The sequence below is a fragment of the Furipterus horrens genome, unplaced genomic scaffold (genome assembly GCF_987537825.1).
Source record: "Furipterus horrens unplaced genomic scaffold, mFurHor1.1.pri manual_scaffold_2, whole genome shotgun sequence".
Taxonomy (NCBI): Eukaryota; Metazoa; Chordata; class Mammalia; order Chiroptera; family Furipteridae; genus Furipterus; species Furipterus horrens.
In genome coordinates this window covers 148,197,179-148,220,741 of record NW_028327172.1, presented here as the reverse complement: position 1 = coordinate 148,220,741, position 23,563 = coordinate 148,197,179, and the positions used below count along the sequence as shown (strand labels likewise).

At 41.2% G+C, this 23,563-nt stretch overlaps 1 protein-coding gene and 1 pseudogene across 1 annotated transcript in view; one reads left to right on the top strand and one right to left on the bottom strand.

The window, feature by feature from the left end:
• Positions 1-265: 265 nt before the first annotated feature.
• On the top strand, positions 266-407 carry LOC150019697 (U6atac minor spliceosomal RNA; annotated as a pseudogene).
• Positions 408-16,760: 16,353 nt separating this feature from the next.
• Positions 16,761-23,563, bottom strand: part of SPAG6 (sperm associated antigen 6) — a 159,890-nt gene continuing 153,087 nt past the window's right edge. Inside the window, 1 exon segment of the mRNA XM_090267367.1 lies at positions 16,761-16,883. Within this exon segment, the coding sequence (XP_090123493.1) occupies positions 16,761-16,883 (123 nt within the window).

Here is a 23,563-nt window from a genome sequence, read left to right as displayed (position 1 = left end):
ATTAATTGAAATGTACATGTAATGTCAGTGAATTTTGTTGTATGTAAGTTATACCTCAATAAAGCTGAAAGAAAGAGAAAAGAAGGAAGGAAGGAAGAGAGGTTTCTGTGTTGTGCTAAGAGAATGAGTTTTATCTGGAAGGTACAGGGATCCAATGGGAAGCAACCTAAGCAGGTAAGTGACAGATAAGATTTGTGCTTTATGAAGATGCTTTGACAATAGCAGAGAAAATGGTTTACAACCATGACTGTAATGCCCAGCTCTGGAGCTGTCTGGAGGAGACAAGTTCAGCAGTCCCCTTGAAGAGGAAGAAAGTACTTCCTGTGGTTTATATGCCACATATATTATAAGTCATGGCTCCTACCTTGCAGCATCTAAACAGGGTCTAAATGATAATGATGATTATTTCTAGGTAGTAAGTCATAGATAATGTGCCTTCTTAATAACATCTTATGTTTTCCAAATTACCTATAATAAACATGTTATACTTTTATGATCAAAAGTTCTCTCTTTTTTTAAGCAAAAATACTACTTAAAAAAATTAAGCTAGCATCTAATTTCCAAAAAAAGAAAAAGAATTTAGGAAATAGGATAAGCTTTTACACTCTGCATCTGGATAATGTGGCTCTGGAATATCACTCCTGAGACATCTATGATGACACCATTCAGCAGCACCTACCATTGTAGACATCAGACAATGTGCACATGTGTTGTTTTAGCCTGCTGGTCCTCAGCTGGCATGGTAACTGTAGTCACATGGGGAATGAATAGTAAGAGTAAGATGAGAGATAAGACAAAGGGCCAAAGAACAGAAAACCTTCTCTGCAAACTGAGTGTTGGGGCAAACCAAAGTTGGGGTTGGGGGCGTGCAAGAGTCAGAGGTGGTGACTGAGGGGTAAGGCAAATCTGGACAACTCTCCCCACCAAAGTAAGGAGAACCTAAATGTTATTACAGAGCTGAGGGTCAAAGCCAACTCAGCGCTCAAGGCAATGGAAGACCCCAGATAGGAGACCTTGATTTGGGCAAATCTTGTCTCAAGCATGAAATTTTTTATATGGTTTCTGCTGTTGGAAGAAGATGAAACATTTGCTACAGAATACCTGGTGTATGAGGAAGGTCCTGATACCGAATCAGTCATTTAAATGGATTCATTCATTCAACTAATACTTACTGGTATAGACTGAAAGTCTGTACCTCTCCTATCCCAGATTTGTATGTTGAAATCTAATGTCCGCCGTGATGGTATAGGAGGTAGGACCTTCAGGAGGTGATTAGGTCATGGGTGTGGAGCCCATGTGAATGGGATAAGTGCCCTCATAAAATGGACCCCAGAGAAATCCCTCAGTGCTTCCACCATATGAGGACACAGCAAGAAGATGGCCACCGGTGAGTAAGAAAGCAGGTCTTCCCCAGAGACTGAAACTGCCAGCAACTTGACTTTGGACTTTCCAGCCTCTGGAACTCTGAGAAATACATTCTTGTTGTTTAGAAGCCACCCAGCCCGTGCTATTTTGTTATAGCAGTCCTAGCTGATCAAGATACACACTGAGGACCTACCCCACAGTGGGGACAATGCCAGGGCTGCAGAGAGAAAACAAGTTCCTGTCTCATGAATTATTCTTTGATTTTTATGCTACCTTGAAAAAAGTAGTTTGTCATTTACAAAAATTTATCCATTTCGCAGCTGAGGCCCCATTTCTGTATAGTAATCTGAGTTGTACCAGGTCTTACAGTTGAAAAATGATTCATTCAATAGGATGTCCTACTGGGGACACTGGGTAAGCAACATGGGTGTTGCACTTGACCTTTACATTCCAGTCCCCCTTCTCTGTGACTCAGCTCTCTGTCAGTACATGAACTGGAATTCCCTAAAAAGTTAACCTGTCAGATAACAAAACTCAGATCTTGATTTAATCGTTAGCCCTCCTCCTTTTGGGCCGCTATGATGATTGTGTACTCATGATGATGGTGGTCTGAAACTGCCCTTAGGAGTCAATGAGAATCAATAGCATCATCAGTGCTTCTAGATAAATCTGTAGGTTTTAAAAGAATGATACTTTAATCATCAAGTTTCAAGTGTCTTTATCAGTTTAGGTGAAATCCTCCTTTTGTGCATTCTCAACAGTCACATACCCTCTCCCTCATGGCACTAACTATAGTTGAAATTTTGTACTTATGTGTGGGGTTATTTAATTAATGTCACCCACCCATTAAACTATACCAGTAATGAGGGTAAGTACCATATCTTGCCTTATCTCACAACTTTTCCTCCTGAACCAAATACAATACCTGGAACATAGTAAGTACTCTATAGAGATTTGCGAAAGTGGGGAAGGGGGGGATTGAGGAGAGACAGGAAACTAGAGAAGATGGAAGAGCCTGCTGTGCAGCTGCAAAGCAATGCATGCTTCCCACTGAGGGTTGTTGGTCTTGTGCCAACTAAGCTAAGCTGAAACTGTTTCCAGAATTCCCTTCCCAGCATGGTTCCAGGTGAGACCTGGCCAGGAGAAATTTGTACTGGATTTGGAAGCCAGAAACGAAACACCAACCATGACACTCTGATGGTGAGGGCAGGACACCAGGTGTCACGGCAGAGTGTGTCTATAACCTGCTCGCCTTCTGTGTCAGTGAGGAGTAGCATGTGGCCAGTAGATCCTTCCACTCCCATCAAATCTCCTGCCTCAACTTCTGAGACCTGGACTAGGTGTGCATGCAGCTCCAAGGCAAAGGCTGCTAACTCCTACCAGGTCTCCTGTGACTCAAGGTCAGGGTTAGTGAGAGAAATGCAGGTTCTAGGTTGTCCCTGTGGGTTTGTTTATTCCCCCTCTCTTATATTTGCCTTCATATTTTCTGCCCAGCTGCTAGCTCTGCTGACCTAATGTGAGCTGAGGGTGGCCCCAAGTTCAGGGGCAACAGCAGTAGCATACAATCACCTAGTCCATATAAGAAGTCCTTTATTCCAAATCACTCTTAGTGTTGCAGCATCCCAGAGAGCTCCCAGATAAACTATCAGAGCAGCTGGAATCTCTTCCTTCTGGAGGGTAATTGCTCTTATGAATTAAGGGCTTCCATTACTGATATTATAATTAGCAATAGTATTAGCCACCAATTCCTATTGCCAAGCTAAGAAATCTACCCTATGTCACACAGCTGAGGCAAGGAGTTGAGTGTAGATCTGTCTACCTCTAATCCCTTTATTGTTATTATATTACCATTATTATTATTACTATTATTCCTTTTAGTATGCCACGCTTTCTTTTGTATTAGTAAGGTTTTATTTTTAAGTTGGAGTTTTGTCTGCTTAAGTTTCATCCATAACCCACAGTAAACTGATGTTTCGTTTGAAAAAGAAAAGGAAACTGTAGGGCTTTGTTTAGTAAACAGGGCTGCTCAGAGAGACCAAGTGCCATTTCCTCAGTTATCAATAAAATAATCAATAATCTATTTGCATGTGATTCTTCAATGTGAGATGTAATGAATTGAGGACTTAATGAAATTGATTTTCCAGAAGGGAATTCATGGAAATCTTCAAGGACTACGAGGCACCTAATTCCATCACAGCCCTTCTCACAACACAGGGTGTGGCCAACTTCATATTGTTTCTCCAGCACAATAAATGTTTGTTGTGGAACAAATGAGTTATGAATGAGTTTATCTATTCCACTCAGCACTTCTTTCCATAAGCATAATATTGTCCTTAGCTCATAACTGATAATGATAGTCTCATCATTATTTCTATGAGTCTCTTGGAATATTTTGGCATAAATTTAGTGTGGCAATTCTTACTTCCCCATTACATTGATACACTTAGCAGCCAGGGTCAGATTTGGGAAGTTTTTATGACAGAAAAAATGAGTTGGGTCTGCCCTGTCTGACTCATAACATGTCTGCCATGAGGAAAACCCCAAATTAACATGAAACAATGAAATTGGAGTAGATTTTTAAATATATTTTACTTCCCATAAAAGACTCCCATGACAAGCACTCTTTTTCAGAGGTGGGAATCTATACAGCTTCAAAATAACCTCAGAATTGAAGGGAAACTTCTGTACACTCAAATGACAAATGGTTTTATGAGGTTTCACCCTTCTTCCAGTCTTAAGGGATGGGTCCGGGAATGCATGCTGTATGTCAGAGAGCAATCTGTCTCCAAAGTGACACATGGTTTCTCTGACAGGCTCTGTCATCTGGCTCTCAGTGACAGGTTTGTTAAGGAAGTTAAACTGTGACTTTCCATGCTTCCGTGTCATTTGAAATTTGACAGTGAATTTGCTAATTTATTTTCCATATAAAACACTTATCTGGTTTTTATGAACCATGGATTTGATTTCTTTCAGGCTAGCCTCTTTGGGGATTAACAAACTGACAGTGATTTTCAGTAGAGCCTTTCCACCTGCCACAGTCTTGCTATTCTCAGAGAACTGAACATACCATGAAGCTATCCAGACCTCTCACCTCTCTGGTTGATCAAAAGCAGTGAGTTGTGTTCCTACATTTAGCAAATATTTACTAGGAATATATGGTGTAGCTACATCATCGTCTCTCGAGATGGACGGCTGCCGACGACGACTAGGAATATATCACATGCAAGGCACCAGAGAGGATTTAAAAGAAATGTATGAGAGAGGCTCTGCTCTGGACATGGAAAGGAAAATAGTGCTGGAGCAGCATGCAGTGAAAGGTGTGCGTGACTATGATTGGAAGTCTAAGACAGGGGAGAGCACTGTAGCCTGGGTCGTCAGGGAGGTCTTGGAGGAGGTAGGTCAGATTTATCTAAGCCCTGGAATGCTGCAGGTATTACAGAGCAGTAGGGACTGATTGCTGAAGGTCCAGAACAACACGTTTATATAGTTTTAAATTAAGGAGTGATGGCTTTGTAAATAAACAAGTGACAATGGGGTGCAATAATGGGATCCAAAAATAAATCAGCAGCCACAATGAAACCAACAATAAAGAATATAAAGTGACTTTAGTTTACACTTTTCATGATTACCTCAGTTTCAACCCTCTTATCTTTACTGCATTCTCAGTATTCTTTTGAAGGAGAACTTACCAGGGACCTAAAGTGATTCCAGGCCCAAACTTGGAGTTAAGCCAAGTAGGACCAACTCTGCTCCACTACTTGAAAGAGATATGTCATGTAAGATTCAGCTTCCTGATTTTTAAAATGAGAGGAATGATACCTAACTGGATAGCTTGTTCAGAAGATTAAGTAAAGTTATATGCACAGAGTCCTAAGCACAGAGCTTCACATGTAGTACAAGCTCAAATAAATGGCAGCCGTGATGGCATGGTTTGATTCCTCAGGTTTAGCAAGTGCAGAGTGACAGAGAGATGTTTCTTCCAGTTGGGCCAGGTGACAGGCATGTAATAAATGTTTACTAAATGAATGACTGAATTAATTAAACAAAGGTCTTTCCACTTCATTTCAAAGCCACTATTAAATCATAATGGCATTTACTTTATATTGCTGTATTACTTGAGCCTTATTGTTTTTGAAGAAAACCTGTGACAGAAAATGCTCCTATCTGCTTGACCTCAGAGATAATAAGTGAATACACTATGAGGACCTTCAAAAAAAAAAAGCAGAATTTATTAAAAAATTGTGTATGTATCCTTACATTTTAAAACTTCAGTCACCTTCAAAGTACTCTTCATTTGATGCAATACACCTATCAAGACATTTTTCCCACTGCTCAAAACAGTTTTTGAACTTGTCTATTTTGATGCCTTTTAGTGCTTCTGCCATTTTTTGTTCCCCCTCTTCCACATCAACAAAACATTTCCCTTTGAGGACTTTTTTCATCTGGGAAACAAACAAAAAAAAAAGTCACTTAGGGTGAGATCGGATGAATAGGTAGAGTGGGGCTTGGGAGTCATGCTGTTTTTGGTCAAAAAGCGCTCAACACTCAGTGCAGTACAGGCAGGTGCGCTCATGAATCACCCATCATGAAATGGGCAAATGCACTGAGTCTTCAAAAATAATTCACTGAGTCTGAATGCAGTCTTTCACAACCATGCCAGCTGGTACACTGGTAGAGATAGGTTTCTAGAACACTAACCTATTGGGGAAAACCTGTACTACAAGGGGCCCACCCTTCCAAGGATAATTCCTAGATTGTTTTGGGGGGGGGGTCCCACCTCTTATTCTGATCTACAAAAATTATGTGAGATCATGGATGGACCTGGAGAACATTATACTAAGTGAAATAAGCCAGTCAGAGAAAGAAAAATACCATATGATCTCACTTATATGTGGAATCTAATGAACAAAATAAACTGATGAACAAAATAGAAACAGAGGCACAGATACATGGAACATACTGACAGCTGTCAGAGGGGCAGGGGAAGGGAGTATTGGATGAAAGAAGGTGAAGGGATTAAGCAAATAAATTTTTAATATAAAACATAGACACAGACAAATAGTGTGATGATAGCAAGAGAGAAAGGGGTTTGGGGGAGATAGAGGTGGGCAAAGGAGGTATAAATGGGGATGGAGAGACTTTGCTTGAGGCGATGGGCATATGATGCAGTGTGCAGATGATCTTTTGTTGAGTTGTACACTTGAAATCTGTATGGCTTTGTGAACCAATGTCACCCCAATAAATTCAATTTAAAAATTGCCAAGAATTACTGATGAGGTATTCCAAAAATGTGGAAAGCTAAAACGTAATCATGAGAGAGCAACAACTATTTCAATATAACAGATAGTAGCTGCCGATTCAAACTTGAATAATTATGAGTTATCTCCCTTTTTTCTCCAATGGGATTTTTCTTTTTTTGGTCTTTATAATAAGTAACTCCATTCCCTTCATGTAGGAAGATCAAGTGCATTTTTAAAAATGTAAACAAATTTGTTTAAAATAAATTGGTTTTCTTTTTTTTTAATTTTTATTTTTTTGTTTACATTATTTTGTTGCTTTGGCATTTGCTTAATTTTAGTTTTTTTAAATTGGTTTTCTAAAAAGGACAAAATACCACTCAACAGAAGACATAGTTTCTGACTCCTCTTCATCCAAAGGACTTTGTAGACTGCTTTTATAAGTGAATGTTAAGATTAATTTTGAAGAGACATTTCAAGCCCTGAGCATATAATCAGCTCATTGGCACAGGTCAGGAAGAAAAATATCTGTGAAGAGGTCAGAACTGGAGAAGGATGGCCGAAGGATCATTTACATAGTGTAGGTTATCAGAAAATAAGAGAGAAAGAGAGAGAGGAGGAACGAACATTGGCAATAAACTTGTCTTAGGACTGATTCCTTGATATCCTGAACACCACATGGGACAAATTAACTCCATGGTTCAAGGATATCCTGTTTTCTGAAGCTACTGGGCTTTGAACAATTCTGCAGCATCTGTTGGAAGTAAAATATAACCTATTCCATCTCACTTGTATTTTTTAACTTGGCCTCAGCAAGCGCCTCAGATGTTCTAAGAGTACATAACCCATTTTTGGTGCCAGAGCTTTGTGTAAAAGTTGATGGTCTCCAAGAAAGACAAGAGACCTCTGCTTCTGGCCACTTTTCTGGGAAAAAAAAGGAGTGCTGGGCAAATATCAATTGCAGCCATTAAGACAACAAGTCATTTGCCTCACACCTCACAAAGAGCAGGTGCTGCTCTATAAACATTTTATTTTCCTGACTTATTTTAATATTTAGATTTGTTATCTGCATATTTTCAGCAAGAAGCTGTCAACATGGCCAAAGACACATATTCTCCTACTTTAAAAAGTGAGGGATTGTCTAACTCTGTCCAAAGGCAAGGGTGGCCTCTGGCTGCAGCCCAGCTGCTGGTGTTACTCGTAGGGACCCTGGAGAAGTGAGAGCAATATCTGAGGGGAGAGGGAGCGGGAAAGTGGTAGGAGATAGTTAACATCTAATCCTGACACTTCTCTCCACCTAATGAGTGTGTTCCTGACCTTTGTAACTACACAAGAGCAGATTATTTTAAAAAATAAAAAAACTCCATGAATGAATTTTAGAAGAGTCAATGTTTACATGTGTGTTGTGTGTGTATGTTTGTTAAAATGTACAACTTTAAGGTACATGGTCAGAGGTTATACCTTAAATTAGGAAAAAATAACTCTGATGCACATGATAGTTCTACTTCAGAAAGCCTATATAATTAGGGGAGAACAGTAATGTGTAGTCCCCAGAGGCTGTCTGGCAGGCTACCTAGTAAGATTTCAGATATTTTTTATTTTTCATTTTGGGGAAGTACAGGAAGAAGAAAGTGAAGACTAAACCTGAATTAACAACATAACCTATCCTTTCAAATTACTCAAATTGACCCAAATAAAATATCATCTCTATTCTCTGCTTTACAATGTTTTTACAGCTAAAAACATAAAATCAGATATCCAAGCCAGTTTCTGGTCAATAAATGTCACTTGTTATTTTAAAGATAAACATAAAGGTTACATAAGCTTACATGATTCTATTTAAGTGTCTCTGGCTTCAGTGACAGAAGATAGTAGAAATAACTTCCCTGGTCCATCCAGGCTTGAACTTGACTTGTTAGACTTAAGGAAGCTTACCCTTAATTAATTTCAAATGGTCGACTTCAATTAGTTTTGATAAATAATACTGTATAATCAAATTACTACTGAGTCATCTGGCAGTACTGCAAAATTGATCATTTTAATAATGAAGCTAATATTTTAAGTGTAATCTCCAAAAAAATTTACAAGGTCAACCACAGGCGAGGACAATACTTGAATCTGCTATGAAAGACAAGGATAATTATGTATAAAATATAAAAAGATTATTCAAATATATAAGAAAAACATTGACACCAATAGGTAAATGGACAAAGCATATTAACCACAATTCAAATGTAAGAGGAAAGACATATTAGCAAACATCTAAAAAATATATCTGTCTTCATTTGTAATCAAAGAAATACACAAAGCAAGCCCAAGGTTCGATTTTACACCTGTCCAGGTAGCATCTTTAAAACTAATAACATCCATGGTTTAATATATTGTGCCAAATCAGTAAAACAATTTGCACAGCCATTTTGTTAGTATGAAGTTTATAGAAATCATGAGATTTATACAATTTATTTAATAAAATATAAAATAATATGCTTATTCTTATTTAAGCATGTGAGTGAATTATTCAAAAATAAAAACAGTTGTATAAGGGTGGGGAATTCCCATTGATTAAACATCATTTTAATGTTGCTATACTTCTACTTATAAAATTAAGCAGTATACTAAAGTCAGACCCCAGAAGAATGATTCCACACTTTAGCATGTATGCAACATATTAGATAGACTAAGTGCACTGTGTAGAGAAGAAAAAAAGACTAAATCACTTTTCATACCTATCATATCCATCTACTTACTTCAAAATAGTTCCGGGTTAAGAGAACCTTTACTTCTATTAAACTAGCATTTTAGAAGTTGACACATTCTGGCATAAGTACATGTGGGCTACATAGAAGAAGTAAAAAGAAAAGCATAGAGTTACTTTTACTAGATATAGAGGCATAAGACATTTTTTGGGGTGCTAGAATATAACTTCTTAGTCCAATTGGCCTTTTTTAGTTTTGCTAATGACCAAAAGCATGAGAACAATGTAGTAATATACTTTTTATAAAATAAATAATCTGAGGATACTACCAGCTAATTAACCAATCCCCTGGACTATAGTTTACTGATCTATAAAAGGAGCTGATCATCCATAATTCAAGGTTATTTGGGGAATAAATAAGAAAACATGTAAAGCATCTAACTCAGTGCCTATCACTGGGAAAATGACTTTACCTTTTCTTTGGCAATTCCACTTACCCATTTTCTAAGAATGTATAACATATTCTCTCTAACTCTTCTGATGTGAGAAGAATGAATGAAATACGTCCTCAAAAAAAAAAAAAAAACAACACAGAGTATTGATATATATCTATCTATATACATATATACATATATATGTATATATACACGCTGGGGAAAATACACATGTCTAAAAACACTTTGAACTATAGCAAGGTTTTCAATAATTACTCATCTTATTAATATTTATAGCCCAGAGAGACAAGACCTTCCACTCCCGAGAGACAGACTTTTCAGATTTTCTCTATGAAAATTTTTAATTGTCAATGATAAAAAAATTATTTATATATTAATCTAGTTACTCCCTCTAGTTCTCTCTTATTTTCAACACACTATTTTACTTTTGGTTTCATCTGGTTCACAACTAGTGTCGCTGATTCATAACATGGATTTCGGTTAGGTTTGTCCTGCTGCCTCTCTCATTTCCTCTGACTTAAGAGAAAGATAAACAAGAAAGCAGTATTGTGAGGAGCTGTACTGAAGCTTGAGGCAAAAGGAAATGTCAATAATACTGTTTTTATTTAAAAATCTGATTATTTGTTTATCATGGGTTTTTTGTGTTAATTTTGATTTTTTAAAAAACATTGTATTAAAATGTTAATCTTTGTTACTTGGTTTTCTGGCACCCCCTTAAATTTTGTGCACAAGACAAATACTTTATTCTCCCTAGTCCCAGCCCTGTAAAAACGGGGAGGAACTCATTCAGAAAGTTTGGGTGTTTACAACAGAGCTGACAGAAACAGATGCAACAACAAAAGGTGTATGTACACGTGAACCAAACTGATTCTTCCACTCATATGAAGAAACCTGCATGTAGACTGTCTTACTTTCTGTCTTGCCAAACACAGGGAAAAAGGAGGAAGAGAAAAAATGCTTGAAATTCCTTTATCATACATCTTTTTTCAGGAGATAATACTCTCACATCCTGGATTTGGTCTACTCTCTGTCACCCAAAAGCAAAATGGATTGTTAGGAGAGGAGAGACAGAAAAGCAGCTCTGCGCCATCCTGAAGATTGGCCCGTGGATAGTAGCATTTCCAAACTCTGATCTGGGGTACCAGGATAAGAACAATTTAGGGAAAACAAGTTGAAATGTCAGCGAACAGTACAAGCTGTAATGAAGTGAAACCTCTATGAGACCATGTGTGGGTAAGACTGCCTCCCTTTGATCCTGAGGGCTGCATTTGCGCGTGCCTCCAGTGACTCACTGGGTTCTGTGTGGAGCAGGTTGGCCTAGCCTTTCATTCCAGTTAGAGATAAGGCCCCAAGTACAAAGAGGAAACATATAAAATGAGAGGCCAGGAGTGAATGTCTTGTAGACTCAATCTGTAAATACAAGGTCTGTCCAGAAGGTATCCAGCTATGTAATATGAAAAATAGAGACATTCATTGAAGAAAATACAAAAAAACAGCATACACAAGACAATGACACCTCAGTCCCCTTCAAAGTAAGCACCTTGGGACGTCACACAGTTCTCCGAATCACCATTAGCTGCCCCATTGTATTTTCATGAATCTCATCAACAGTCTGAAATCTCTTCCCTTTCAAAGGTGATTTTTGTTTTGCAAAAAGCCAGAAGTTGCAGGGTGCTATATCTGGGCTGTAGTGGGGCTGAGTCACCTTGGTGATTAGATGTTTCACCAAAAAACTCTGCACAAGGTGTGATGCATGAGCACGCACATTGTTATGATGAAGCTGCCAATCACCAATTGCCCATAGCTGCAGCCTTCTGAATCATCTAAATAGTTTCCACAGAGGAATGTTCAAGCTGAACACAATTTGATGCAGATGTGTTGCTCTGCTCACTCAGTCATTTTGAATGTGGCAGCCACACAGTACACATGCTCACTCAACAGAGTCTACTGCCCCCACTGACTAGTACAGTGACGTCGTCATTGTTCACGCATGCGATTCTAGTCCACTCTCCTTGGCTGCCAGGTTACATCAACGTTATGCAAACTGTTCTTGTTATATTGACAATGGCTGGGCTTTTTCCAGACAGACCTTGTATGTGCAATATGTGTAAAAAGCACTATTGTCATTGACCTAATACACATTGAATGTTGAATAACTGGTAACAGGTATTTACTTCATACACTTTAGCCCAGCTGTATTCAGCCTGGGGCACTGTTGGCTAGGAGTTGTGTGGAACATAGTCAGGTGACAAGGGGAACTCATGGCAATAAATCATTCCATTTTTAACCACTTGCCACCCTCCTCCAGGCCTGACCACAGGAATCTCAGCTCTAGTGAGGGAAGGCAGGGGGAAAGGAGAAGAAAAATAACTTGAAATGCATGTTCTTGCTAAGGTAGTGAAGACTTTCTTTCCAAATGAAGCCACCTAGCATTAGTAACCACAACTTTGCTAAAACCAGCTTCTTCTGTTTGATTGATTGCTTATGCTAATTCACGAGGAAACAAAATTTAGTAAAATCCTAACTCTACCTCTTATTAGCACTGTTACAGAATATCTCTATACCTCGATATTCTCACCTGTAAAATGCGTATAGCTACAGTCACTGCTCCATAGGGTTGTCATGAAGGTGATATGAGACAATGAGTGTCAAGTGCTTAGCATAATGCCAGGCACATATAAATGCTCATACATGTCAGCCCTCATTACCAACCAGACTCACAGCTTAGGCAAACAGCAGTTAAGCACTCAATTTCATACATTTATATGTAGTTTACAAAATCTTCAAATCCTCAAAAGTTTGTTAGCCTCAGAGCTACCTACCAAAAATGCCATCTTCTCTCTTCTAATATAGCTTCCTATCTCTTCGTGATATTTCCCATGTCACCAGGATGAGGACATGAGTAACTCGAAGTAGCAAATATTAAAATCCAAGCAAAAGAAAGGCTACAGTCCATTCTTTTAGATCCCAGTCTCATTGTCTCAAGACCTAACCAGGTGAGTGATATAGCTTAGAGGGAGTTTTCACAACCATGAATGACCATGAATGGTGGGTGTGTCTGGATATCTATGCTCTGTAAAATTCAGGAGGCATTACAGGCCTGAGATTGTTGAATATTTAGTGCTAATAAATGTCACATCCTGCAGCTTCTGAGAAGAAAAACAAAAACAAAAACAAAAACTATGCCTGTCCACAGCCTGCACAGCTAATCTAAGCCACCTGCCTGGGCCTGTGTCCAGTGAGTCAGGCAAGCGTAGAGGGCAGAGGAGAAACAGGGGGACCCATCCTACCCACAGAGGAAATCCCCTGTCCTGCTGCTATCTTCGTAAAGAGGGGCTTCTTCTTACTTGAATAATACCCTCCAGCTGGAAGGCCTTGTCCTGTGGAAAGGCCTCACTCACACTTGTGTCTTTGGCTGTTGTCTGGACTGCACCCAGTTTCTTGTTAGAAACCCACTAGTCTCTCTGGAGCCTAGAGATGTGTTGCACCCACCTCCTGACAAACAGAAGGAAGATGCGATGTTAATTCCAGGGTAAAACCCCAATTAGAATTCACTGTGTTTACTGTTAACTTTAAAATGACAAGTGTGGTAGCAAGAGCCCAAGGACAGAGTCGCAAGACCCCATTTTCCATGAAGACTTGGCCTAATCACTTCACTTCTCTGAGCTTCAGTTTCTTCATCTATAAATACAAATTATGGGAAGTTGTTGTAAGGAACTAGCAAGAATTTTATCAGCTCTAAAGTCCTACAAAAATGGAAGGTGTGATGTTGTGATTTCTGTCACTGCTCCAGGAGTTGAGGGATCACTCAACACAGCTCTTGTTTGGTCCAGTCTGGCACCTCAAGGCCAGAGTCAGCCAGCTGGTGACAGACCCAGCAGCTTTCTGAGTCCTGTTCTAGTATTGCATCATCTGGGGGAGGAGCAGGGTGAGGCTGAGCTAGCAGAATTCAAAAACAGTTTCCAGACTTTACTGCCAGGGATGACTTGGAATTGTGAGTAGGGTTTTGGAGAGACAAGCTGGAAGGACTTTGATCTTTATCAAGAAAAAACAGTTTAACACAAATATAAAAAGGCCATATTTGTGGGGGTGGGGGAAGGGGCAGGGAGAAATCCCAAGACTCTTATTAGCAAACAATTTCTAAACACTGGTGTCAGCCTTGTGAAACCCTTCTTGGTCAATATGAAAGAGTTTCCAAAATAATCAGAAATGTTCCCACTAGCAAGTTTCCAAATGCCTTCCTGTGCTCTAAGACACAGGAGACCTTGATAGCTGCCCACCTCCCAACACTGCCTGCCTCCTCCACCCATCATGGCAGAAACAAAAAGGTGGAATACAACATATGTTACTCCATGTAGGCTATAGGCCTGATTCTAAACCAGGCTGCTCAAGCTAAATTTTCCTTTAGAGAAGAACAGCCCCACATTGTCTTCATTTAGCTCTGGGTCTTTATAGTTACCTAACACGTCCTGGCTACAGGAATAATAAATAAAATGCCTGTCCAAATGCCACTGCTGCCACCTCAACTTGTCTTGCATCTGACGCCCTCATACCCTCATGTCCTCCCAGACCACTAACTCTTCCATACAGGTCACCTGGGTGCTGAATGGTGGAAACAAAGAAGGGAAGATGGAAGACCTCAGTGCTAATAAGGGTACCACTGACCTCCTACCCTGACCATCAAAATGGGTTCCCCCAACTCTGGGTCTCAGTTAATTAACCATTTGCTGCCAAAGCCTTGAGCCTAGGTTAATTTTACAGGAAACTGATTTGGTCAGCCCCAAAGCTGACCTTGCCCTGGAGTGACTTATAGAAACTGCCTGCAACTCACACAGCTACAGTCCAAGCATCTGACCTCCAAGGTGGGCTTTTATTATTTCAGTGGGCAATTAACATTTATGAAACTCAGTTACTGTAGAGTTCAGGTTGTGCAGCACGTCGTATTTTTAATTGGGCCTCAGATGGGTCTGCATTTTTCACTGAAATCAAGTGGATACTAATTTAACTGCTGTGGGTGTTTTACCTAAATCCTTATTTTGCATTTTCCTCTTGATGCAATTTAAATGGGAATGTATAGGGTAATAACTAGGGAATGGATCACACCCCTCTGCCTTGGGCAGCTGTTTGTTGGCACATAACTCCTCGAACAAAAATAAAGGCGCAAGAAATAATTCGGCAGTTCCAACGGTGAATTCTGCATAGAAAGCTGGGCTTTCTCCAGGCGTCGACTGGCGGTGTGTCCTTCCTGAAAGGCTCTTGGCCTCAGCCACTGTTCCTGGAGGAGCGCGGCTGGGCCCTCTCCGACGTCCGGTGGACTGGGGTACCCTCAGAACTTCCAGTTACCGCTGGCTCCCTCTCGTTATCGAATCCCGCCGGGATGGAGGCCTGGAAAATGAGCGCAGCCAGAGCGAGGACGGGCGTCGCCAGAGTCGCGCCGAAACCCGGCTCTTAGCACTGGCGGCGTGTGACGAGAAAGCGCGACAAACTGCACCAGCCCACGCCCCGCACCACCCCCCGGACAGTGCGCCGAACTCCCTCGCCGCCCCTCTCGATGGCGTGCTCACCTTAGTGACGCAGGGAGGAGCGCTCGGGGAGGGAGTGGGCAGGCTGGGTGGCGGAGCAGAGGGAGCGGGACGCAGCGGGACTCTAGGCAGCCCAGGCCGCCGGAAAGCCGCGAGGGCTGCTTCGCTGGGCGCGGCGAGGAAGAGGCCCTCCGGCTGCCCGCAGGCCTCGCGCGGGCCGGGGCCAACACAGGTGCCTTCTAGGCAAGCCCAGAGTGAATCCCACGTCCTCCAGGGCCCGCTCCCGTTTGTCAAACCCTCAGACTACGGCTCCAGTGCCCTGGTCGCCCCGGGGGTGTAGGCGATCGAATGAAAGGGGAAGAGGCGTCAGCTCGGATCTCTCCGAGCGTGATTTTAACACGCTCAACGTACGGTTTCCAAGTTGGGTGGCGGATACAAAGAACGACACCCAGCAATCCCGACAGAGGGAGGCCTGAGTGTCAGGGGTCTGTATTTTCGATCTGAGTTGCAATTAAAGAAGGATAATTATGCCCCAGCCGCTCGGCTTATTAATATTTATATCCTCGAACGACAAGGCCTTCGCTCCCTGGAGGATTTTTCAGGTCGAGACGGGGAGCCCGGGCGTCTCCGGAGCCAGTCTTCGTCAGTGAACCGGGAGGCGGAGGTTTGGTGGATAATATGGGAACCGTTCGCCTTCTGCGGTTCTGCTAACGACGGGATGTTGCCAGTCAGCCGAGGTGCGGACGCGTCCGCGGACCCGCGGTCTGCGCGTCCCCAGGGCGGCCGAGGGGGCCACCGCGCAGGCCCGACTCCGGGCAGCGAGCTTTGGAAAGCGCTGTGACGCTCTTTATCAATGACCCCAACATAGCCTTCGTGCAATAGGTGACACCTCCCAGGACAGCCGGCGTGCTCAGGAAATGTTTCAATAACTAGGACTAGGGGTAAATATCTTTTTATGTTCCCCCGTTCCCTGTGAGAACCTGTAGGCGAGGATGAGAGGGATAAACGCGGCCTAGATTTGGGGCGGTTCTGCAAAAAACGCCCACGCCGGCCCTCGGCCCTCCTCCGTCTGCGGGCGCCCCCGGTGGGGCCCGAAGGAGTCGGAAGAGCCCGGGACCGGCGAGAGGGTCTCTCTGCCGCAGCCCACGACGCGCCCCCGGCCGAGTGACGCGCGGGGGCGGCGGAGAAGGCGGAGCGGCGTGCGGGTCTCGCACTCGCCTCCTTGTAGGACTCCAGCCGGCCAGCTCCCGCCAACGCTTCCCAAGCGTTCCCAACTTGCGCTCCGCCCGGCGGTCTGGTTCCTGCCTGTCCTGCGTGGGTGATGGGGGCGGGGAGAAAGCGCGGCCCTCCGCCCCGGCGTGGGGGCGGTGTCCGCACGGGCCGCTTCTCTCATCGTAAACGTAGGGTTCCGCGGGGGGCGGTTGCTGTGGCAACGCGGCGCCCGGTGCCGGCCCGCGAGCCTGGGCTGCGCGAGGCTGCGCGGCGGTTAGAGGTCTGCGCCGCGGCTGCCGCGACCATCAGCCTCTTCCTGCTGCTGCTCTTCATCATCTTCGTCTCCATCTCCGTCGGCTCTGGGCCTCTCCACCAGCCTCTGCCCCAGAACTGTTAACTGAAAATAGAGGGATTTGTCGTCGCAAGGTGTTCCCGCAGCAGCTGCGCCTCACAAAGGAAGGATCCTGCTACATTCTCTGGGTACTTCGCCTGGAGCATCCAGGCCCAAATGGGCCGTCACCAGGCTGCTTTTTCAGCTGTGCTTGGCGCTTCCGAGCCGCTCCGAGGGCTGGTCAACACCGACACCAATAAATGGCGAGGAAGGTTCCCTGCTTATTAAGAGGAGGATCCACGGGATTTAAATATGATTACGGATTATAGCACAGTGGCATTTTTAACAAAGAGACACCAATGGCATTGCAAGAGAGTTTTCTTTACATATATCTATACACACACTCACACCTGATAAGAAAACGTTTTGGCAGGCGTGAATGAATTTTTCTATTTATCCATATAAAGACTGCGTGTAACCACTCGTGGGTGGTGATGTTCAACGGACAGAACAGTGGCGTTAGATGACTTGCAATGAGGAATATGCTATGTGAAAATAAAAACTATACTGTTTACTCAGTCCATTGTCATTTGTATGTGTGCAATCCTTTTTAACGTTAGTCAGCTAAAAAGAATAATGTGGTAAGGATGACCAGCTTCAGTTTTATCATGGGAAAGTAAATCTAATAGAAGGGTAATTTATTTGGTGCAAATGTTCAGTAGGTAAAAAAACACTTGCTCTTTATGGCTTATTTATACTTATTGCTTGAAACAGATTGTACTGATATTTTCATCTTAATTTTCTTGACTTTCCAGTAGTGTCGTGGTAACTGCATTATTATCCATCCCACTCACGCTCTTATCCTGCCTTTTTTAAAAAATAAGCTTTTTAAGTTTTAGAATAGTTTTAGGCAGAAAAGTGGCAGTTTTCCCTATTATTAATATCTTACATTAGTGTAATATATTTGTAACAACTAGTAAGCCAATTTTGATACATTATTACTAACTCTGTACTGCACTTGGATTTTATTCATTTAAAAAAATTTCCTTTTTCTGTTCTTAGACACAATCAAGGATATCACATTACATTTAGCCCTCATATCTCCTTAGGCAGCGATAGTTTCTCAGATTTTCCTTGGTTTTGATGACCTTGAGAGTTTGAAAATTTGTTTAAATTGGAGTATAGTCTATATGTAGTGAAACACTGAGACCTCAAGTTATAGTATTACGAGTTTTGACAATTGCATACACGTAATATAATCCACCTTTGCATAGAAAACATCAAATTTTATATTTGAAATATTGTCACACAAATGTTGCAGGTGTATTGGTAGTTTCTCACACATAAAATTTATTTTAAAATTTCCCACAACTTTCCTATTCCAACTTAATATTTTAAAATTTTCAGCTCCAAAGGATGTTAAAGAACTATTAACCTCATGTTATCTTAATGAGTTGTTGGTCATTTAGGTCACTGATCTTTTGGACACATTGTAAACTACTGATTATTCTCTGTTCTAAGAACGTTTTCTTCTCTGTGGAGAGTATAGACTAGGCACGCTCTTTAAGAAACCAGCAAACTAGGGGATGAGTCAGTCTGGGAAACTTACTGGATTGGCTTAGCAATTTTAAAACTTTTATGCACAGCTCTTGAGGGAATTATTTTAAGTACATTTTGGCAATTTTGTCATAGATCACTGATTCTTATAATTGTAAAAAAAAAAAAAAAGTGTTCACATTTCCTTAAGTCTGAGAATTTGCCATGTGGTATAACTCCAAAGATGTATTTGTAAGTGATGTTAATGAACTTACAGTTGGTGTTCAACAATGAGGAAAACAAAACACAGGTCTCATACCATTTACAGAACACTTGTACTGTAACCCAGAACTTGATGCAGAGACACACATTTAAATCACTGAGTTGAATCACTTAATAGAATCTAATTTTCTCTTTAGTTCTCTGATGTTTCATGCTATCAGGCTCAGTGGGCCACATTTTTATGGTTGGTAATATAGAATAGTGGACATCAGAGAGAGAAAAAAATAGAATTTAAAGCAGCATTTCTCCTCTTTGCCATTCACCGTTCATGCAAAACTTTTTAAGAAACCCACAAACCTGCTCATTGAAGTGGAGACCTTATGGCCGTATTTAATTGAAGCTGGTCATGTCAAAGGATGCTTCTATCAGTAATTTCAGGAGCTGCCTTTCAGAAGAAATTTTTGGCTAACCTAGCTTTTAGAGTCAGGCCATTTTGTGCCAACACAATTCTGGCCCATGTTATTTTTTCCAATCCACAAGTTAAAAACCAAGCCAACTAGGATAGAAGACTGTGCAAAAGGTGTGGGTAGCAGCAAGCAGATGGTTGTCATTTCTTACCATGTGGGCATTCTAAAAAGTCTCAATTCCTACACAAAATAAGTAATATGAACAAATATCCTGCAGAAAAATAATTCTGGGAAAAGAATATGAAATTTTTTGAGGAGTAATGCCTTTTTAATGAAGTCTACCTTAAATTATAGTTTTAAAGGAAGACAAGGTGAAACAACTTGGCATGTGTGATATTTTAAATTATTTGCCTGAATTTGGGTAAACTGGCTATCAGGATATCAGAACAAAAAAAATGTGTTTTCTATATGCTTACAAATCATATTTCAGCAGTTGTCACTCACTGGCTGGGAGTTCAGTTGAGTAGGACATGAGAGTCATGAGTGCACTGACTGGTTCATACAATAGTGACTAATGAATGTGGCCTCTGAAATTAGACAGCTGACTCTGTATCTGGTGCCACCACTAACTTGCAGGTGACCTTAAGCATGTCACTTAACTCTATGCCCTCAACTATAAAGTCAGGATAATAATACCAACTTTATAAACTTATTGTGAGAATTAAATGATATATGCACATGACACTCAAAATAGGAATCATTCGTATGTAATAAATATTATCATTATCGTTTTTCATTAATTTTTTAATAGCTAAAGTAGCCAGGTAGTGTATTATATACCGGACTTTCAGTAATGTAGAAAACAAATGTATTACTTCACGGAGCCTAAAAACTGGATCTCTAGCTTTGAGCCCTGTTTGATCTGACCATTTTAATTTAACAAGCACTTATTTCTAGCCTACAATATAACATTGGGATAAGTGCTGTGGAGTTTGCTGTGTTCTTGTTCATTATCATAAATGAGATACAAGCAAAAAGAAAATGTAACTCCTAGTGATCCTACCCAAAGCCCCAGGTAGATAAGCTTTGTAATCACACACACACATCCTGACAAGAGTCCCCAGGAACACTGAAGCCGGGACCAACTGACCAACTGCAAAGTCTCCTCCATTTACTCAACAGACATTAATGAGTAACCGTCAAGTGTCGTGCACTTCTTAGAGCTGGCTATTCATAGGTAAGGCACAATCCCCACCCTCAAGAAGCTTATGGGGCACTGGGGCAACAGACAAAAGGAAGCACACAATTAGGGTACACAAAATAAGTGTTGTGATATAGATATGTACAAGACACCGTATGAATGTGTAGGACATTGAACCCAGACTGAGGGCTGTAGGTAGGCAAGTAAAACCTCCTAGAGAAAATGTCTAGTGTGGGTGTTGAGGAAAAACAGGGGAGAAACAGGGAGAGCTGAGCTGAGAATGCACTGTGCATGGAGAGAAGGGATTAGGTTCTAGAGGAAGAAGAGGCAAAGCCTAGCCACCAATTGAATGTGAGAACAAGGGAGAGGAGAGAGTGAAGGAAGACCCCAGGTTTTGTTTGGTACACTGGGTGGATGGTGAAGCCATTTACCAAGAAGGGAATCCTGTAGAAAGAGCAGATTTGGGAAGAAGATATCTTGTTTGATCCCAGATACAGAGTTTGAGGTGTCCAGGGGACATGCAAATGGAGATACCTAACCTACAGATGCAAGATTCTGAAGGTGTGATGGAAGATAGGAGGGACTATAACATTTATATGAGCTAAAAGCCCATCCCTGTGGCCTTACGAATGAGAGGCAATCTACCCAAAGAAGGAGTGGAGCAGAGGCTATACTAATGGATGTCGCTGTCATAAGCAATTCCCAGTTCTAAAAGGTACAGAAAATACTTGATCCAAAGGATAGCACCAAGAATTTGTGAGAAGCCATCCTGTTTCCTGGGAGAAATCCCTATGTTCTAGGAAAAGAAAACACGTAAGAATGGGGAAATAGGGGTGGAGGGGTGATACCTGACTTGGAAACATCATGAAAGCCTGCTACAAGGTTTCTAGGGTACCCAATGTAATCATTCCTATAGCCTTAACCTTTTAGGTCATATAATTTCCTGTAAAACAAAAGCAGACTTACAGTTTTCATCAGAGGGCAAGTCAATGAGTAAATAGTATTCACTTTGTAGAAATGCTCTTTATAATTAAACTAAACACCTTATGATCCTAAAAGTATGTGCGGAAATATAGTTAGTTCCCATATTTAGCTAAACACATACAATACCCTTCAGTATCAAAAATGCCATTTTTGAATTTTTCTTGACAAAAATGAAGAAAATATGTGATGGAAGACATCTCATATATGCTAATTATTAATTTTTTTCCATATTTTAGTATTAAGCAAAAAGTGCAGAATAAATTACCAGACTTCTGATTTTTTACAAAGTGTTTGCCTAGGTAATTATTTTTATCTCTCAGGAAACACATTTACATTTTTAAAAAATTACTTTCATTATAATCTCAGCACACATCATATGAGATACTTTTAATATTTGCTGTCACCTGTAATAAAATACAGAAAAAAGCATAACTTGTTTAAGGAGGACAACTGTTGGAGATTCCAAAATGGCTGCAGAGTAAGTGGAAGCTACACTCACCTGCTCCCTGCGCCTATCCAGATTTACGGCTAAATTATAGAACAATCAACCTGAATAACCAACTGAAGGCTAGCTGAACTGAAATATTATAACCAAGGATTTACAGAAGAAGCCACATAGGGCAGAAAGGAAAGGTATGTCCCCTATACCCACATGTGGCAGCTGAGAAACTGGAGGGATATTATGGTTGCAAAACTCCTTCCTGCCAGGAGTGTGTGGTCTTAACTTCATGCAGGGATCCCCAACACAAAGCAGCAAAGAGGGGAAGAGGAGTCCAAAAAGCATCATGTGATAAAACCAGACAAGGACATTGTTCTTCTGGACTTAAAATTTTGTATTTTCTCTGAATTATGTGGCTGCTTTGATATATTTTTAATTTTAGTCATTGCTAGATATGTCATTATTTGCTTGATCTCAAAGAAAAATAAAAAGAACTTAGAGAATCATAGAATCTGGAAAAACTCATTTACTGAGTACTTACTAGGTGCCAGTTTCAGTGCTCACAGAAAAAGATGAAATAGCCAAATCAACCTATGGCAGATTGGCTTCCACCTCAAGAAGCCTCTAAGGAAACAGACCCATGAGGAGATAATTGCAATGTGGCAAAGTTTTGATGGGGCGAGGGTGTGTACCAGGAGCTGAGGAATAGCTGCTTGCCCTCTGTAACACAGCCGGTAAGTGGTTAAGTGGTTAGTTGGCATCATTGTCTCTCAGGAATCAAAATTTCCAAAAGTTTACATTGAAGAATACTGTTCAGAATTTCATAGAACATATGTAACAGTTGAAAATATATTTGTGGAGGTGACAATAGATGGTCAACCTGAGGATAAGTCTTAAATTACCTAGCATGTTTCTTTTTTTTTTTTTTTTTTTTTTAAAGTATATTTTATTGATTATGCTGTTACAGTAGTTCCAATTTTTTCCCCTTTACTCCCCTCCACCCAGTATCTCCCTCCCCCAGCATCCCCCCCCAAGTCCATACCCATGGTTCGTAAAAAATAACTATCCCTCCCTCTCAGATATTAAGACCCTTTGTAATCTTGTAAAGGACAATGGGCGAAGGTCTCAAGCTCCTCTAGCTGCTTCAAGCTGGACATGGTCGTCGTCCTACCTACCCTTGGGTCCAGAAATCCCTAATAAGAGTGGGGGTGTGGAGGGGAGGGTGGCCTTCCCACATGGGGAAGGATCGTGCAGACTCCAGGTCAGTTGGCTGTCTCCGGACAACGGCGTGCTTGGTTTAGCAGGCTGGCATCCTTGTTGTGTTCTGGGGCAACAGATTTGGCAAAAAGGGTTAAAAAGCATCATTCAATCCATAACTACTAGGTGGCAAAAGGCAGGGATTAATTTTTCAATGTTCCACATTAGGAGAAAAAAAAAAAAAAAAAAAAAAAAAAAAAAAAAAAGGGCTTCTTTGGAGGAAGGTGTGCTAGGCACATCTCTCCTGTCCAAAACCCTTTTGCCCATTTTATTTAGTTTGGGCTGAGGGAAATAGTTTATGTTTCCCCCCTCTCAGACCTCTGGGCCCTTTCTGTCCAAGCCATTAGGATAGAAAAGAGAATTCAGTTTTAAAGTGAAGCCCACAGACCACCCCATTCTTCACCAACTCAGCCATTTAGTTCAGCCAAACTGTTGAGTCTCCGGAGGCAGCGCTGCAGAGAGGATTAAGTGAGGCTTATGCGTACAGACAATCACTCAGGTAATGCGGTCATAGGCTTATGCCCTTTGAAAACAGAAAACACATGTTAATTTATGTAACATAACCAACAAAAAAGTCTCTAAATCTGTAAGACTGTCTTATTGGGAAGACATACAGTTGCAAGGCACTTGACATTCTACTTGCCTGCAACTTGAATCTCTTTGGTGATATCACAGATATGGTTTAATTTTCAAGTGAAAC